Consider the following 18,373-nt stretch of genomic DNA (forward strand, 5'->3'; position numbering starts at 1 on the left):
CATGATCGCTATGTTCTCTGGAAAGCAAGGAGAGACTGTTTCTCTCACTTTCCAGAGAGGATACCGAAGTATGGAACTATAAGTGCTGAAACCAGATCTAGAACCCAAGGTCAAGGTTTTGCCAATCAAGTATTCACTACCCAGATTTTCCCAGCACAGAAGAGATGCATAGGAAAGAAATCGTGAATGTGGTATAAGCTGCCCCATCTCAAAAAAGATTCCGAATAAGGCTCTTTAAGGCTTCCGGCAGGGACACTTTATTTTTTGGTTAAAGCCACATTGATTGAAATGCCATAAAAATAAACATGTAAACAAGGTATCAGAACTTTGGTTCACTGAGAACACCTCACACCTAAAACATCTGAGGTACAAAGGCACCCTGCTAGGTGCTAGATAGCCTGATTCTGCTGTAGCCACCCTGACCCAACTTTTGTGGCCAGAGGTGGCACAGGCTGACCAGAGAGGTCAGGACCCAGGTCACCTAGGACCCTCCCCAGTCAGTTCTCCCTTTGCTCCAGACAAACATTTATTCCAACAAAGTCCCAAGTGATAGGGCCTGGAACATACAAAGGTGTCTGTCATGTTGAACTTGAGGATGACATGGGCTGTAGGGCCAGGAAAGGGAGGGGCAGAAAACGAAGTCAGTCAACTTCTGTTGATCCACATGGCCTCAAGAACTCCTGTCCTCGTTCATGGAACCACTTATTGGAGACTGTGAACAAAAGGAAAGTATGTTACAATCCTGTTGGTTAGTTTAGCAGCCAGAATGAATGACTCCTTCATGATGAACCCCACACTGGGCCTTGGAACTCAAACATGAGTAAGATATGGTCTCACACCTCAAGTTGCTCATGAGCTGGTAAGGAAGAGCTCTGTATAAATAGATAACTGTTCAAAGGTGATAAAAGATACATATGTGTACATTGCCATGGAAACTGAACCAAAGGGCATCTAACCATGAAGAGGAGACTCCAGGCTGGGACATGATACTGAACAGGAGTTATCCAGGGAAGAAGATGGATATACCAGATGACTCCTTTATCAAGGTGGTCCAAGAAGTGGGAACAGGATATGAAAGACATCAAGGCATGAACCACCCTGGCATGTATGAGGGACCTCAAGCAGCTTGATATTACTGGGAAGGAAATGAGATATAGAAGCCAAGGGCGAGGAAGCCTGTCAGGACTGTGGAGCGCCTGAACCATCAACCTCAAGACCTGGGGACCAGCTGACCCGGTGTATATACTTTAGGCAGCAGAGGAGCAGAGCCGGTGCTAGCACTGTCTGTCACCTGAAGCTGTACCCCCAATCCATGTGACATGCCAGTTCATTCCTTAACACAGACTCTCAGAATGATAAAACAAATTTATCCCAATGCACTACTAAAGCCATAGAGCTTTTATTTTTTTTTAGATTTTTATTTATTTATTTGACAGACAGAGATCATAAGTAGGCAGAGAGGCAGGCAGAGAGAGAGAGGAGGAAGCAGGCTCCCTTCTGAGCAGAGAGCCCAATTCGGGACTTGATCCCAGGACCCTGAGATCATGACCTGAGCCAAAGGCAGAGGCTTAACCCACTGAGCCACCCAGGTGCCCCAAGCCATAGAGCTTTTAAAGTAGAAATGCACTTAGTTGAAAAAAATTAAATTGTCTACAAAGCTTAAAATGAATAAACAGCGATTTTCTACCCAACCCTTCCACTACCAAACCCCACTTCAAGAGGACACTCAATATCTTTCATTGTTTCTTCTATTTAACCACATATTTCTAAATAACATGCTTATACTGCTATCTCTTGACTTTTAATTTTTTTAATTCTTTTTTTCTACCTCTAAAACACATACTTATCACATCCTATCTTCCCAATAGTGTTAAATCACAAATTTTAATTAAATCAACATACAGTGCTTTCATTATCCTGTCACGTAAATGTTGCTCATACCTGAGCCACCCAGCAGTGTATGCTGACATTTCTAGTACAACGTTTTCTTTTCCCTGAAGTCAGCAATTGTTTATTTTGTTTCTAACTGCCTAACTTTCTGTGAACCTACCACTCTTACCCCCAAAACTCTCCAAGAGGTATAAACACCTCTGTTTGCAATCACTTCCTATCATCCTCACCCAAGCCTCTCTCTGGTTCACCATAGCTGCTTCCAGAACAAAGCTCAAAGCTCTGGCTTCAGTCTCTGTAATTTGGTCCCAGACTTGAGCCTCATGTTCTGGTCCCTGTGCCACAGGCCTCCCCTTATTCAAGGGACAAAACAGCTGGACCCCACACCCATGATGCCAGTTTTAGTGTGGGCCTTGTTCCATGTGAGCCTTGCTTTTCTGGGTCACCCCTTCCCCATTCTGATTCCAGTTCTCTCCCACTGCTTTCTCAGAACCCCTGCCTGAGGCCACTCCTCTGGGAACCATCCTGAACCTATAGTGGTTGTGTAGCTATTCTTCCTTGGAGCTCCCTCAGCTCTGTGGGCATCCCTGAGCATGTTCCCAACCAGCTGTCCTGGCCCATAATTAGCTTTGAGGACAGCTACATGGCTGGATGAGACAACCAGTTAGCAGGGGGAAAAGGAAAAACTCAAAAAGGAAAACAGTCTTGGCACTGTGAAAATAGGGCAGCAGGCACCTCCCAACTCAGAGTCTAAGGCTGACCACAGAGCCCAGGTTAAGGCCACTCACCCCACTTGCAGCCCACAAGCACGGGACAGGCAGCGTGTCTCGTACGGTAGTCACCTTCCCCACTCCGCAGGAGGTTATACCAGAATACAGCTGTGCCCTAGGAAAAAGAGCCCATCAGACAACACTCTTAGATATGGGGCTCAAGGACAACACCTCCCTAGGTAGAAACACCCTCACCTTCCTGTGTACAAAGGAACAGGGCTCTGGCATTCCAGCAATATAGAAGTATCCACCCTTCACGGTGGGCAGGTGTTTAATAACCCACCTTCCCCCAAAGGGACTTCCCTTCCCAGCCCATCTCCCCAGATAGAAGCTGAGGCTACAATGTCAGAGTTCAGGCAGGGAGGGGCTAAGGCCTCTCACAGTAAGAGTCAAGCAGCCAGGGAATGGGAACTGGGAGCTTCAACCTGTGACCCACAAAAACCAGAACTTACCTTCTTCGGCCAAATCGCAGCCCCCAGATCAGGAAAAACAGTGGCACCACCAGCTTCTACATCACTCATCTGGGAATACAAAGCATAGAGCTTGGCCCCTGTACTCAAAGCTCTCAGAACAACTGAGCCACCAAGGACACTAATATGCAGATTACCTTTCCTGAGCCAGAGTGGCACTGCTTGAAGGCTCTGCTCCACAGCCAGCCCTTCCACCAAGAGAACCTCATCCAATGCACTACCCCTCCCTAAACCCTGCTTCATCTGTGTGGTTCATCAGGATAGTCCTATGCCAGGGGCACTTGAGAGCGGTAGCCCTGTAGGAGACCCAAACCCTGGCTGTCCTCGGATGGGAACAATCCAAGTCTGTACATGGAAAATGCCTGACGGACCCCCCGCTCTTGCATCACCATCCAGCCTGGGCCACACCTTGGGCACTGTGCCCTGGGATCTGCCCTAACTCAAAGCTCCCTGCTGCTCCCAACACCATCTGTAGCCCACCATGTGGGCTCTGTTTCTCAGTTCTAGCACCACCCTCACCTTCCCAGAACGGCAGCCCTCCCCCAGGGCTAGCGCGGTGAGCACACAGGGTATGGTTCCACAGGCCCTGCTTTTTTCCAGGGAGGCCTCCAACTACATGGAACACAAGCACCACGGTAGGGAGGCTACACTTAGGACCACAAAACGGGCCTCAACTCCTGCCCAAGGCACCACTTCGCTCTCATCTGGCTGTCTCACTTCAAGTTTTTTTGTCTACGATGTAATAAAACATGGAGTTTTAAAAATATTTCCACAGGATGTATGCCAGACAGACTAAAAAGCACTCAACAGACATATGGTAAATGAGTAAGCTGAAAACCTTTGATGGCTTCCCACAGGCTTAGGGATCAAATCCAGGCTCTTTTCTAGAACCCAAAGGCCTTGTCCGTCTCAGCAGCCATTCTCTCGCTCCAGCCACTCTCGCCTCAAGCGCTGCCTCTGAGTCACACCAGTCTTCTTCCCTTTTTCCACCATCCCCAGCCCCTTCCCTTTTCCAGGTCTCCACACATTCTCCCCTCCGCCAGAAAACATGTTCCACCAACTAATTTCCACTCAACCTGCAAGTCTCCACTGACACATTACTCCACAGGGAGGCCTTCTCTGAACCTCAACCCTGAGCCACTTTTTCAAGGTACTTGTCCTCACGGTAACTAAATAAATTACCTCTCCTGTGATTAAAGCAAGTCTCTCATGTTAGACCATAAAGCCCACAAGAGACTCCACTTGTCCTGCTCACTAGCACGTTCATGGCCAGCCCCACAACATAATAACTATACACAAAAACATAAATGAGCCATCAAAGGAAAAGATGGCCACAGGATTCCATATCTAAGTTACTTGACAGTCTGTATGCCTCTTTAGAGCAGGCTCTCTAAGCAGAGGGGAAAGCAAACTGCTCATCGTGTGAGAGGTAAACCTGACGGCCTGTGGCTGGAGCAAAGGCAACAGATGGGAGGCATGCCACTGAGCTCTGGAGAAACAAAGGCAGCTTTCATTTAGGAGGGCCTCATGGCAGCCTCCTCACTCTGCTGCCAAGGATGGAACTCTCCAGAGCACTCACCCCAAAAGTCCTGACTAGCACTGGGCCCATCAAAAAGAGCCAGGGATATGAACGTCAGGGATGTGGGTGAGCACAGAGGTGGGAACACAGGCCAAATCTCTCCTCCAGCCAAGAAGAGTGCTGAAGCCTAAAAGGGCCCAGCCACTGAGCGGCAGCTGGTGGTTTCAGCCCTGACAAGAGTGAATATGAGATAGCACTCTGGACCCAGATTCCCCGAGGACCCATTTGCTGCATGCATCATACTCACGTAGTTTAAGAACGTGGCCACACGATTCCCCGTCCCTAAACGCTTGAAAGCATCTTGCTCATTTTTCTATAAAATTAAGTGAGAATGAACAGGTGGACCTGGCCCCAATACTTACATAGTTAAGAAACGTCGCTAACCTATTCCCCTCCGTTTTGAGGCCGCTGTCAAAAGGTCGCTGCAACAAACAACAACTTTCACCCACGTTTGCAGATGATTCCACCCCCCACTTACAGGACTGGGGCCAAAAGGGAACACTAAGCATGTGTTCCATACATCAGCCTGGACCATGGTTTTTCCTTTCAGCAAAGAAAACCCTGGCCAGGGCACAGGGGGACGGGGGCAGGAACAGCTTTCACAAAGACCTAGTCAGGGCCCATGCTTTATAGTCATGGCACAGTGAAACAGCTAGGCTGCACTGGGCTCCAAAGGCCCCATGTTCCTGATGTGGACTTTTCCAGGAACAAAGACTTGGTCCTGGTAAGGCATGGGGTGGGGGTTGGGGGGCACTGATGTCAAGGCTGAAATGTTCTAAGAAGCTTCAACTTTCTTAAGTCAGAAGGAGCAGGGCCCTCTACCACACCCATGGTTTGGACCTTACCCTAGAGAAGTCAAAATGTGGCTCGTACTGTCCTCCCATTCCATAATTAGCAACCTGGTGGGAAAGAACAGCAATGGACCTTGTCAGCAGCATAAACAGTCCTGAAACAGCCCATCTCCGCAGGGACACCGTGTCCCCACATGAACCAAAATAACCTGCATCCTTAATAACCAGAACCCCCAAGTGCATCCTCTCGAAAGTAGATGGTAAGTATGCCCTGCCAGCACAGGAAGCCCACATGCCTCAAATGTATTCATGGCTCTGTCGCAGAGTCAGGCCACAGCATAAATGGGGTTTCCCAAACACAGCAAAATGGGCAACCTGCAGGCAGCCCCTGTGGAGAAGCTCCAGCCCTTCAGGGACTCTCAGAGGGCAGAAGGGAGTGCTTTCCTTGAGACAGGCCCTGGCTGGGGCCCTATTTGTTTGCAGGATAATAGAAAGATAATCCAAGGAAATCCAATGAGAAACTCAAGACAGGAACTTTGCTTTTATGCTAGCTTGGTAGCTCCTGAGGACCTGACACTGCCCCTACCCCAGGTCACTTCACCCTCGTTGCTGTCCCAGGTCAAAGGGAGCCAGGAGAACATACCCTACTCCCTCTCACAGTGCTTCCCTGCAGGGAGTAGCTGTGCATCCAAGTGAAACAGCAGGCCCCGGGCAGCTGACGACTGCTGCGCCCTCAGCGTCCCCAGAAGGAGCCTGTGCCTGGAGTAGGACCTGAGCCATCTTAGCTTCCACAACTATCAGACATCATTAATTGGACTATAAGCTGTAAATGCCTGACTGAACAGTTTACCAGCACAACATAAGTCTTAAGTCAAACACGGTTATTCTAGCCACAGTGGACAGAATGAGAGACAAAGTTCAAGACAAAGTGCACAGTCTGATAAGGAAGATGATAGATCAGGTGGTACCACCAATATCCACCTGGGAACACTTGGCTACTGTATCGTACTGAAACCCTAAAAACCTCTGGGGCTCAGCTATCGGTATTCAGGAAGTTCGTATTTTTTGCATATCCTTTTTGGCAATTCCAACAGTCAGATGTGAGAGTCTGCAAAAGTGGCAATAATTAAGACCTATAGACATGAGGGAGAGAGTAGGAGGGGGGATACTTTACAAAAAAAAAAAATCCTCTTATTGGAAAAGAAAGCAGGATCTATCAAATGTGATGTAGTGAATTAGGACAGCATGATTTTCAGGGTCTGCAAAATTTAAAATTTTGATATGAAGAAAATATGCTATCACAAGCTGCTTCAGCCTTCAAGATGCCTGCACCAGAAATACCTGGAAATCCTGTCAACAGTGCAAGGAGGCCAGATTCAGCAGATGACCCTAAGCCTGGAGGTGCATCTAAGAAGGGAAGTGCTACAGCCATTGATAAAGTCACATTACAAACACTTTCGTTGGATCCACTTGTTGGGAACTTAGAAGAAAATTTTCAACATGACTGGGATTAAGGTGCCAATGCACTCTGCAAAATTTGATCACCGCTTGTTGCAGGAACTGCAGAAAATTACTATATTTTCCAATACTCCCATTTGCGGGATGGGATGCTTAAACTTGCAGATGTCATGGTATGAAAGAAGCCACATCACCGCAGCAGGCTCATCTTTTAAGTTTTGGGAATCCCATTGAATCATGCACCGATGCTATTGTGTCTACACTATTTAACACTGTCCCCCAAAACTGCAAGTGTCATGGGAGCTTGTGGATGTGCTATTGTGGATGTGGGCAAACTCTAAGCCCAGACTCACAACTTTAATAACAAGCAACTATACATCAAAACTGATTCCTTGGCTAAAATTAACAAGTCAGGAAATGATAAGTTGGCAAGGATGCAGAGAAAGGGGAACCCTCCTACAGTGTTGGTAGGAATGCAAGCTGGTGCAGCCACTCTGGAAAACAGCATGGAGGCTCCTCAGAAAGTTGAAAATAGAGCTACCCTACGACCCAGCAATCATACTACCGGGTATTTACCCTAAAGATACAAATGTAGTGACCCGAAGGGGCACATGTACCCCAATGTTTATAGCAGCAATGTCCACAATAGCCAAACTATGGAAAGAACCTAGATGTCCATCGACATATGAATGGATAAAGAAGATGTGGTGTATATATACATGCAATGGAATATTACTCAGCCATCAAAAATGGAATCTTGTCATTTGCAACAACGCAGATGGAACTAGAGTATATAATGCTAAACAAGATAACTCAATCAGAGAAAGACATTCATCATGTGATTTTAATCATATGTGGAATTTAAGAAGCAAAACAGAGGAGCATATGTGAAGGGAGGGAAAAATAAAATAAGATGAAATTGGAAAGAGGACAAATCATAAGAGACTCTTAATCACAGGAAACAAGGGTTGCTGGGGGGGATGGGATAACTGGGTAATGGGCATTAGGAGGGCATGTGACATAATGAGTCCTAGGTGTTATATGCAACTGATGAATCACTGAACTCTGCCTCTGAAACTAATAATAAACTATGTTAATTAATTGAATTTAAATTTAAAAATAAATAAATACCTCCCCCCCATCCAAAAAACACCCTGATTCCTGTGATAGCATTCATTTGACTCATCAGATGTGTTGTTACAAAAATAGAAGAGCCAATCATTTGAAAACCATGAATATTTATTATACTGAAGTCAGAGTGAAGACAAAAAAAAAAAAAGGTCAGAAATTACTTTTTTAGTAAAGCTGAGACATCAAGTCAGAAGTGCATTCAATCTTAGAGAATTCTGTCAGTGTAGCATCTCCTCCACTATCAGACAAGCCTTCATCCAATTCATAAGAAAGCCTCAATTGCTTTTTCTTCCAAATGATCGATGGCAAACACACTGGCCACAGGTGGAAGAGTATCAACAGGGAGCAGAAGAACCAGCTCCTTTCCAGAAGCCTGTAACATTTTGAGGGGCCAGGGGGTACAGGCTCTTGCTGGTACCTAGGCACTGGTTATACCACAAACAGTCCATGCTCAATGAGCACCTAGAGGGAGGTGCTGAAACCCAGGTCCCTGTCCCCCAGACCACAGAGGGCCAAAGGTTTCAACACTGCCGGCAGGCAAAGTTAATGCCAATATAGTTCCTAGAAGATAAATAAAAATGGGGCCTCAGTGCCTGGGCAAGTGTGGTCTGGATCTTCCAGAAGAGCCTTGACTGTAAGAGCCCCTCCACAAAGAGTCCTGGCATTTGGATCCCACTCATCACTGACCTACAAAAGGATGATAGGCCAAACTTGATGGAACCGGGGTTGTGACAGAGAAGCCAGTCCAAGTACGAAGCTGCTGCCTTCTCGGCTGCGTGTGAGATAGCATACAGAGAGTGTAGCCAGGAAGTCAGCTAGGAGGCCAACAGTGGCACAGGTCCCATCCAGTCTCCTCAGCCCACTGGTCCAGGGTATGGGATCAGCCAAACAGAATGCTGTCCTCGATGGGGGCCATGAGAGTCCTAACACTGGCTCTGACCGTGACAGATGTTTTATAACAACAGACTGGCTCCACAGAGACAGGAAACCCAACAATGCCAATAGAGACGCACCTAGTGCACTGAGAGTCCCTACTGCCCCTGAAATGGTGGAAGTAGGAGATGTGGCAGAAGTCCTCTATCAATGTGCTTGTTTATGGAACTACCTTAAAATTAAATTAAGCTTGGGGTGCATGTGTGCTTCAGTTGGTTAAGGATCTGACTCTTGATTTCCACTCAGGTCATGATCTCAGGCTGGTGAGATCGAGCCTCGGTGTGGACTCTGCTTGACATTCTCTCTCTCCCCCTCTCCCTGCTCACACACACTCTCAAATAAATAAAATCTTTTTTTTTAAGATTTCATTTATTTATTTTACAGAGAGAGAGACAGCAGAGAGAGAGAACAGAAGCAGGGGGAGCAGAAGAGGGAGAAGCAGACCCTCCCCCGCCAGGGAGCATGACAGGGGTGGGGCTGGACTGCAGGACCCTGGGATCATGACCTGAGCCAAAGGCAGATGCTTAATGACTGAGCCACCCAGGTGCCCCAATAAATAAAATCTTTAAAAAAAAATTAAATTGGGCTACTGGGTGACTCAGTCATTAAGTGGCTGCCTTTGGCTCAGGTCATGATCCCAGGGTCCTGGGATCAAGCCCTGTGTCAGGCTCCCCACTCAGTGTGGAATCTGCTTCTCCCTCTCCTTCTGCCTGTCTCCCCAGCTCATGTACACATGCACTACCTCAAATAAATAAAATCTTCAAAAAAAATTAAGTTTATAAACTCAACATTAAGTCGGATTGAACTGAAGATTATATAAAATTTTCACAACACTAAATGGTAATTAGCATGTATTTAAAAACTGGTGGATTTCACACAAATCCACAAAGAGGATCTTCAAAATTGGTTTTCTGATTGCTGACAGAGCTACAGAAGAAAAAAAAAAACAACCTCAGTCATTTGCTTGATTAGAGAATCTTCTAAATGCTCTTCAGTTCAATATTCTTTTTTTTTTTTAAGATTTTATTTATTTATTTGACAGAGAGAGATCACAAGTAGATGGAGAGGCAGGCAGACAGAGAGTGAGAGAGAGGGAAGCAGGCTCCCTGCTGAGCAGAGAGCCCAACTCGGGACTCGATCCCAGGACCCTGAGATCATGACCTGAGCTGAAGGCAGCGGCTTAACCCACTGAGCCACCCGGGCGCCCCTCATTTCAATATTCTAATGAAATCTATGGTTGCCAAGCCTAAAGATCAAAGGTGCAATCCTTAAATATACAGAAACTCTGGCCAGACAGACCCAAGGGACTCTTAAAAAATGCCAGTGAGGGGTACCTGGGTGGCTCAGTCGATTAAGCATCTGACTCTTAATTTCAGCTCAGATCATGATCCCAGGGTCATGGGATCAAGCTCCAAGTAAGACTCTGCGCTCAGCTTATAGTCAGCTTGAGATTCTCTCTCTCCCTCTGCCCCTGCCCCTCCCCCTGCTAGTGTGTATGCACGTGCTCTCTCTCTCTCAATAAATAAATAAAATCTTTTTTAAAAATGCCAGCAAAACTTCTCTGGCAGTGTCTCAGGTCATTACTTTACCAAAAAAACCCAGAAGTTCCAATGTTCAGAAGGGAGCGTGGACAAAACAGATTTGAACTCAATATACAACAGAGAATATATTATTAGGAGCCCTACCCAACTGCCATGTGTCTTCACAATCACTTTTGAAATAAAGGCAGAAAGCCAGGGTTCCACAGGAGCTACTTTGAAAAAAGGTCTCCATTCTCATCGGCATCTCCCAACCTCTCACTTTTCTGACCAACACATCACAAAATACCTTACCTCCAGTTGCGTGTGAACCACGTGCATCCGAACTATGACCCCTGAAGATATTCACATTTCTCTTAGAAGTGTTCCTAACACACCGCAGGATTTCAGCTCCCACAGTCAAGAAATACAAATGGGTCAGCCACGCCCACCACCAGTCCCTAGCTCCTCATATGATACTTGGGCACATAGAAGATGATCACCACCTGTTGCATGATGAACTGTCAGAATGACAGGAAGCATGCTTACTTCTGGCTTCCCTATGCGAGGTCACTCCATACCCAAAGCACTGTGCAGCCACACGGTTCACTGGGCAAGCCTCCCGGAGCCTGGATCTGGGCACCCTGCAAGACCTTCTAGCCAGAAACAGCCGTTTCCCAACCCCAGCATCCCGGGGGCCGGTCATACCTGCAGCAGTTCTGCAGTCTTTACGGTGAGCCCTGTGATGTGCTGCATCCGGAGATTCACTCGAGCCACGACAGGGTCATCGTCCTCCTCCAGCCATGAGCTAAGCCAAAGGAGGGAGAGAAAGGAAGGTGGGGAAGGCAGCTTATAGGAGGTCTCACGCTATCCCCACAGTCAGGGCCAGTACTAACTGGCAGTACAGGGTGAGTGTTCTAAGTAGGGAAGGTGCTGGCAGGAAGGACAAGCCACGCCAAGCTCCCTGGAGTATAAACTAGGAAGCCCTGGAGATAGGCTGGAGATAGGGCCGGAGCAGCCACCCCTGCCACCCCCGCCACCACCACCTCTGCTAACCTTTTGGAAACCCTGTAGCTGGCAACAGTGAGGACGCCTGTCTTGGGATCACGTACAGTGGCTCGTGCAAGCTGGAAGGCAGGAAGAGAGGGCAGACTTATCCTTCTTTGCCTTGAGTGTTTTCCTAGAGAGACTGGGACCAGATCTGCCATTCAGACCACTGGGGGAAAGAAGTTTTTCAGGTGGTTGGCCCTAGACAAGGCACTGTGATCCTGGAAGCCACGCGAGGGCAGGAGTCTAAGGCCCCCACATTCCTGCTCGGCGGTCACCCCCGGGCCACTGCCCTGCTCTCACCCAGGTCTGTGCTGTCTGCAGAACTGTGCCTCTGGAGTCCCCTTTGACCATTCACCCATCTCATTCACCCATTCTCACCAGGCACACATACCACCCCTGCCTGAGCGCCACCTGTGTGTGGCTACTTCCACCACATTCAGACTGTGTCTCTGTCCCTGAGCCTCAACCTTGTATGCTCCTCTTGACCTGGTCCTTCTCAACCACAGCAGCCTCCTCTGCCAAGAAACCTACTCAAATGCCCTTCTGCTGCAGCAGCTCCCACTGGGCTCCCGCTGCTGTGAAGAGCAAAGATAGGAGGCACACCTTCTACTCACTTAGGAGCCTTACAAGGTCAGATGACAGCATCTGGAAAGGACTGTACAAGTTGAAATACGTGATCTGCTGCTTGAAAGCCACCTACCTCTCCATATGTATGCTAACACACACACACACACCCACAAACACCCCTGACCTATCTCCTATCCTCTCACTCTCCACAGACAGCTACAGTGGCGCTCCAAGGAAGCACATGCTGCCCAAAGGCAGCTCACTATGCTTCAGCTCTGCACGGTCCTAATGATCTCACATGGGTGGGACCATAGACCCAGATACTCCCACCCCAACAGCACTTCCCCCCGGTTTCAATAAATACTTAATGAGCACCTGCTATGTGGCTGGTGCTACACTAGGTGACCGAGACATGGCCCGTGCCCTCACACAGCTCAGTCTGTGGGAAAGGCAGAAAACTAGCTGCCTAACCCCGCAGCACAATACGGGAGGAGCTGGAAGCAGGTAAGCTTCATGTCTGTGGAAGCTCAGTCTACACAGTCAAGAATGGTCAGGGGAGACCACCTAGCTGAGACTTAATGGGTAAGCAGGAGTTAGCCAGGTAGGGGAGCACTACAGAACAGCAATGCAGAGGTTCAGGCACAAAAATGGGTGTGACACCATGACCGTGGATTTGACGTTAGAGGTTAAGATGAGAAGAGGCCAAAGAGGCAAGTGGAGACCAGGCCTGGAAGCAAGTCTGCGGTGAACAAGAAACAGGGAAGGCAGGTAACAGACACTCACAATCACAATGTGGACACCTCAGGGAGAGCTAACGAAGGGCTGGGGTGGTAACAAGGTGGCCAGAGAGGAGCTCCAGGCAGAGGGCAAGGCAAGAGTCGATGGCAGAAGAGATAGAGAGGTGTGGATAGACCAGAAGACTGGCCAGGAGACCACCTTGCCAGGACACTGTACTGCTGCACCCAGTTCTGGCAACGTGACAGTGCACCCGGGACAGACGGCTTCCCTGAGCTCCTATCTATGATTCCTCCCGATGACAAGTGCAGCTGCAGCTAAGCCCCATCCAAACATCTAAGCCTCACTGCTGGCCTGACATCCACAAGGAGGCTGTGAGCAGCTGTGTTCTCCTCCCAGAGATAGGCAGGGCTATTTTGAAAGCAGGCCATGGACCCAAAAGAGCAGCTGCCAGGCATTCTCCACAGGCCAAGTTAAACTCATGGGCTCTACTTCAAAGTCAGAATAGCATCTGTCTCTCACAGGCTCCAGAAAGGAGAAGTCAGCTTGTGACAGCCCATGTCATGGCTTCTATTCAAAGACAAGTTTTCCCAACACTCCCCCCACACCGCCCCTGCCACACACGTGCACATACACACCCAGCATGAAAACACACACAGAAATGTTTTAGTGCCTTCGCCTGAGGGACAACTGAGCAATCTCAGGAGGTCCTACCATAACAAAGCCTCTCTCACCTGGCAACCAGGGAAACAGTTTTCTTCCTTGGAGGACTTTGCAGCTGACCCAGGGAGTAGAAAGGGTGGGTACTGGTCCCCATTCTCCACACACACTTGCTAGACCATCCTTCAGCAAACTCAATGGCTGATTCTGGGCGCTAGATGTCCTTGTACCTCAAGCCAAGGTCGCTTCAAGATGAGGTGCAGGGGGGCCAGGATGGGAACTTATTTTCCGTCTCTCCACAAGTGTAGGGTCTCTTGGCCACTACAAGTCTATCGGGCACAAAGCAACAGAGGCTCCAGCTAAATGCCCCCCTTGTAATCACCAGTGATAGGAAAAGGGTGGGGACATGGTAGGAAGTGGTTCTCTGAATGACGTCAAAAGGGAATAAATCTTGTATGAACTAGAAATACAAGAATAATTTTACAGCCTAATGACGCATGTACAAAACCGATGGCCAGCTGCATACTTAGCACCGAAATACCAGAGTGATCTCCAGGAAATTCAGGAAAAAGACCAGGATGCCAAATGTTAACAATGCTCAGGGAGTTCTGGGCAGTTCAATGAGATGATAAAAACAAAGGAAATATAATTATTAGGAAAGAGAAAACAATCTTTATTTGCAACTGATGACAGTGTCTGAACAATGAAGAGAATCAGCTAAAAATCAAAAGAGTAATAAGTTGAATAACTAGCTGCACTCTGCAGGGGTCTGTTTCCCTGTGGGTAAAATGAAGACAGTGACAGTGCGCTTACCAGACGTGATAGTTAATGTATGTTTAAGCACTTAAAACAAGGCCTATATCACACTTAAGAACTCAGAAAACAGGGGCACTTGGGTGGCTCAGCTGGTTAAGAACCCGACTCTTGATTTCAGCTAGGGTCACGATCTCAGGGTTGTGAGATCGAGCCCTGAAAAGGCACCAGGCTCAGTGGCAGTCTGCTTGAGATCCTTTCCCTCTGCCCACCTCCCCCGCTCACCCTCACTCATGCATTCTCTCTCTCAAATAAATCTTAAAAACAAACAAACAAATAAAAAACCACCCCAGGGGCACCTGGATGGCTCAGTTGGTTAAGCATCTGCCTTCAGCTCAGGCATGAGCCCAGGGTCCTGGGATCAAGCCCCATGTTAGCAGGGAGCTTGCTACTTCCTCTCCCTCAGCCCCTCTCCCTGACCTGTGTTCTCTCTCACTCACACTGCTCCCTTTCTCTCAAATAAATTAATCTCCAAAAAAGAAAAGAACTCAGTAAACATTTGCTCTTACTATGAAATGTATTTTTATAATCAATACTTCAGCATATAAAATAGTAAACTAATAAAATGATGTAAGCAGTAAAAATATGATTAAAAAAACAACAAAAAAATCTACCTAGGAATAAACCTAACAAGAAATGTACTGAGCATATATGAATAAATTTTATAAGATATGAATAAATGGAGAGACCAGAGTGTGGATGAGAAGACTGAACACTGTAAAGATGTTCATTGTCCATGTCAGTCACTTCTTCACGGCACTAACTGGGAGCTCCACATGACCCAGGATGGCAGGACCCTATGGCAATTCCCCAAAACTCACCCACACACCAGCCCCCCAGCAGGTGAGCTGACCCTTCCCACTGTGGACCTGCCCTGCTCCCCAGGAGTCCTTCTGTCATAGCACTTGGCTGTCCACATTGCTTCCTTCAGTTTTCTTTACCATTGGACCGTGAACCCACAAGATCAAACTGAGTCTTTAGTACCTCAGGACCCAGATAGCAGACTTACGCTAGACACTGGCAAAGGCCAGTGGAGTAAGCAAACAAACCACCCCATGATAACGGGGATAAGGTGCCCAGGAAGGAACTGCAGACACACGTACTTTGGGTTTCGCGATCTCCTTGATCCTCTCGATTTCCTCGTCAGACATGACATCGTAGTACCTGACGATGTGTGGACTGTCCCACTCATCCTCCTCTTTGAAGGGAGCGATGAGGAGCTGTGGTGTCCTGTTGCCATGGTGGTACCTACAGAAAAGCCTCTTCTGCCTCCGGGGAGTCTGGGGAGCATACAAAGCAACAGGCTCTGGGCATAATGAGTTCTAATCCTCAGCCCCAGACTGGCTGGCTGCAGACGTGGGTCTCATACCCTGTGTCCAGGAGCTGCTCCCTCCTGCCCCACCACAGAAGAAACAAAAGTCCCACAGCTTGACTGAGAGAAATGATACCCCCACAAATCATGCAATGTTTCCTCTCTTGCAAAAATTCCTCATGTCTACAGGTCCTGCAGCACAAGGTTAATCCCTGAGCCTTCTCACAGAGATATGAGTAAGTCAGAAGGACTGAGGCAGGGGAGAGGCCATTCTAGGTGAAAAAAACAGTGGAAGGCATGAAGATACAGACATGGACAAGGCCCAGAGACCGCCTCATACTTGAGCCTACTGAGGAAGCACTGGGATCCCAGGGCTCTCAAAAATCAGTGACACTGGAGGCTGAGCTGTTAGCTATGGCCACGTCTTCACTACAGAGACCACAGCTTCCCATGGGGCATATCCACACCCATGGTTTTCCTCAGAGTGTGAGTCAAGCAGAAGCTGGGCATGCTGGGTAGGGAAGGGAGCTGAGCAATAACTGAGAGGATTCAAACTCTGCCAGGGACATTGGGGGAGACAGTCTCCTGTCCTATACCTCAGAGAACACCTACCCATCAGCCTCAGCAGATGCTACAAAGAATTGGGCAAGATACTGAGGAAACAGCCTACACACAGAGGAACATCATTCCCAAATCTCCCCATCCAGAGCCAAAGTCTAGGTCCACATGTGGGACCTAGCCATGCATCTCACCAGTTTGACACCCTCCCCACGACAGAGGCTCTCATAGACATCCCTCTCAGGCAGGTAGTCCACAGGCCTCTCATAGATGCTTTCCTGAGTGGCTAGCCCAGCTTCTGTCTGATTCAATAACATTTTTTCTCTTTCTTCCTCCAACAACCGTTCAAAGTACCGCAGATTTCCTCCAGCTCGTTCATGGCTCGGGTCTAGAAAGAGCAAAGAACAAGAAGGAAAAGGAAACCACAAACATCTGTTAGGTCATTTAGAGAAATTATTCTGTAAGCAGTTTTCTCTCCCAGCAGCTCATCTGCACGCAGCATTCTGCTTTCCACAGCATCTTACCAGGGCTCGCTGGTCAGAGCAGAAAAGCCAACATGGGCTCTCCGGCTTGGCCAGAGATGGGAAAGGAGACACCAAGGAGGCCACCTAGCTAGCCACACGGGGGGCTCTCCTCTCAGGCCGCCCTGGAGGGCCCAACAGCACAGGTCTAGAGAAGCAGTCCAGACTCCTGCCACCTCCTCCCAACTTGGCTGTGAGTCACTTACATCCGTCTCCTAGAGTACATCCATTACTGGTGACCAGATCACATGCTGGCCACAGGGAGAAGGCAGGCTGAAATCCTGGCAAAAAGAACAGCCACATGACAATGCCATAGCCTCATCTTGTGGGCCTCACAACACAAAGGAGCAAGCTTGGCAGGATTACTGTGTCACTCCATAGGTGAGGAAACCAAGGCCCAAAGATACTAATAGATTTAGGCAAAGATTAGACTGAACAGGAAACCAGGTATCCTGACTCCCAGGCCAAGGCTCTTACTAATATGATAGCATCTACAAAGCTCTCTTCCCACATCAGTCTTGCAGAACACTCATATGGTTGCTGGCATCAGACTCAAGGTCCATGAAAAGCAGCTGCAAAAGAAGTCTTTGATGATCTGTGTGAATTCCAGATTATGATTATCCCATCTATCAGTAAAAGGTAGAAGATACAGGATTTAAAAACACAGTGCTTTTAACTTCCTTCAGTCCAACACCTCAAGACACTTACACCACCAATGCCATAGCAAGTCCCACCACTAAGACCTCGGACCCTGAATGAACGGGTCAGGCCACAATCACTGCAGCAATTGCGAAGTATGGCTTGCCTCCCCAGCCACTCCTGACCACGTGAAGGCTCACCCTGCAGAGCAGCCGTTGCACTGCACCATGGGATTCCTATTTTCAAAGGGACTATAGAGAGCCACGGGTCTGACTATATCCATAAGCAACCAGGCAAGGGCTAAGGCCAGAAATGAGGTGGGTAAAGAGCTAACCAGCAGCCAGAATGAGCCTGAAAGCAGTAAGGCTCGGGTCACTGGCCAGGCAACATGTCAAAGTGGCTCAGTCCCAGGAGAGTGGTCAGGTAGTAGCTGGTGGAGTAACCAGTTCTCCTGCCAGCACCCCCTCAGCTCTGACCTTCCCCTAGAACTTCCTCACCAAGAGAAAGCAGGCGGCGGGTGAGCTCCAGGGCACGGTGCAGGTCACCCAGCTGGAAGACAGCATAGCTCAGGTAGTCCAGCACCTCGGCCTTGGCTGTGGTGGCCTCCTCGCCAGCATCGAGCTGCTTCAGCACCTGTTCCATCCACAGGACTGTGTGGTAATAGTCACCTTCATTGTAGGCCGAGCGGCCCATCCCAAAGCAGTCATCCACACTTAGCATGGCCTGGTACTTGGTTCCTGCAGCAGGAAATGCAAACAGTCAGGCTCTAAAGAGCCGCTGGGCTGGGGAGAGAGATTCCCACAAGGAAGCCTGGGCCAGTGGAAGGGGGGCATCATCCCAGCAGAGTCCCACCCAGACTTCTAAGTAAGCACAAGCAGGCTGGGCCTGCCTGGGACCAGGATTCACAGCCAATCTCCTGGCCACAGACTCCTGTTCTGCCATGTGGGAAGGGGCCTCTGTTGTGAAGAAGCCCAAGAAG

The 18,373-nt window shown here is 48.4% G+C and overlaps 1 protein-coding gene across 7 annotated transcripts in view; it reads right to left on the reverse strand.

Annotated features, from left to right (window-relative positions):
* Nucleotides 1–233: 233 nt before the first annotated feature.
* Nucleotides 234–18,373, reverse strand: part of P4HA2 (prolyl 4-hydroxylase subunit alpha 2) — a 34,302-nt gene continuing 16,162 nt past the window's right edge. For 5 of the 7 annotated variants that reach the window (XM_032837564.1, XM_032837565.1, XM_032837567.1 and 2 more), the window contains 10 exons: nt 17,892–18,131; nt 16,429–16,622; nt 15,468–15,644; nt 11,596–11,666; nt 11,248–11,347; nt 5,555–5,608; nt 4,957–5,022; nt 3,113–3,181; nt 2,679–2,775; nt 234–712 (listed from right to left, as the gene is read on the reverse strand). In XM_032837564.1, coding sequence (XP_032693455.1) covers nt 642–712; nt 2,679–2,775; nt 3,113–3,181; nt 4,957–5,022; nt 5,555–5,608; nt 11,248–11,347; nt 11,596–11,666; nt 15,468–15,644; nt 16,429–16,622; nt 17,892–18,131 — 1,139 coding nt within the window. In that variant the 3' untranslated portion in view covers nt 234–641. Of the gene's footprint in view, nt 713–2,678; nt 2,776–3,112; nt 3,182–4,956; nt 5,023–5,071; nt 5,132–5,554; nt 5,609–11,247; nt 11,348–11,595; nt 11,667–15,467; nt 15,645–16,428; nt 16,623–17,891; nt 18,132–18,373 lie in introns of all 7 variants that reach the window. The other 2 variants (XM_032837569.1, XM_032837563.1) reach the window with 2 other exon arrangements.

This window comes from Lontra canadensis, unplaced genomic scaffold (assembly GCF_010015895.1).
Source record: "Lontra canadensis isolate GAN:19392208 unplaced genomic scaffold, GSC_riverotter_1.0 scaffold99, whole genome shotgun sequence".
Taxonomy (NCBI): Eukaryota; Metazoa; Chordata; class Mammalia; order Carnivora; family Mustelidae; genus Lontra; species Lontra canadensis.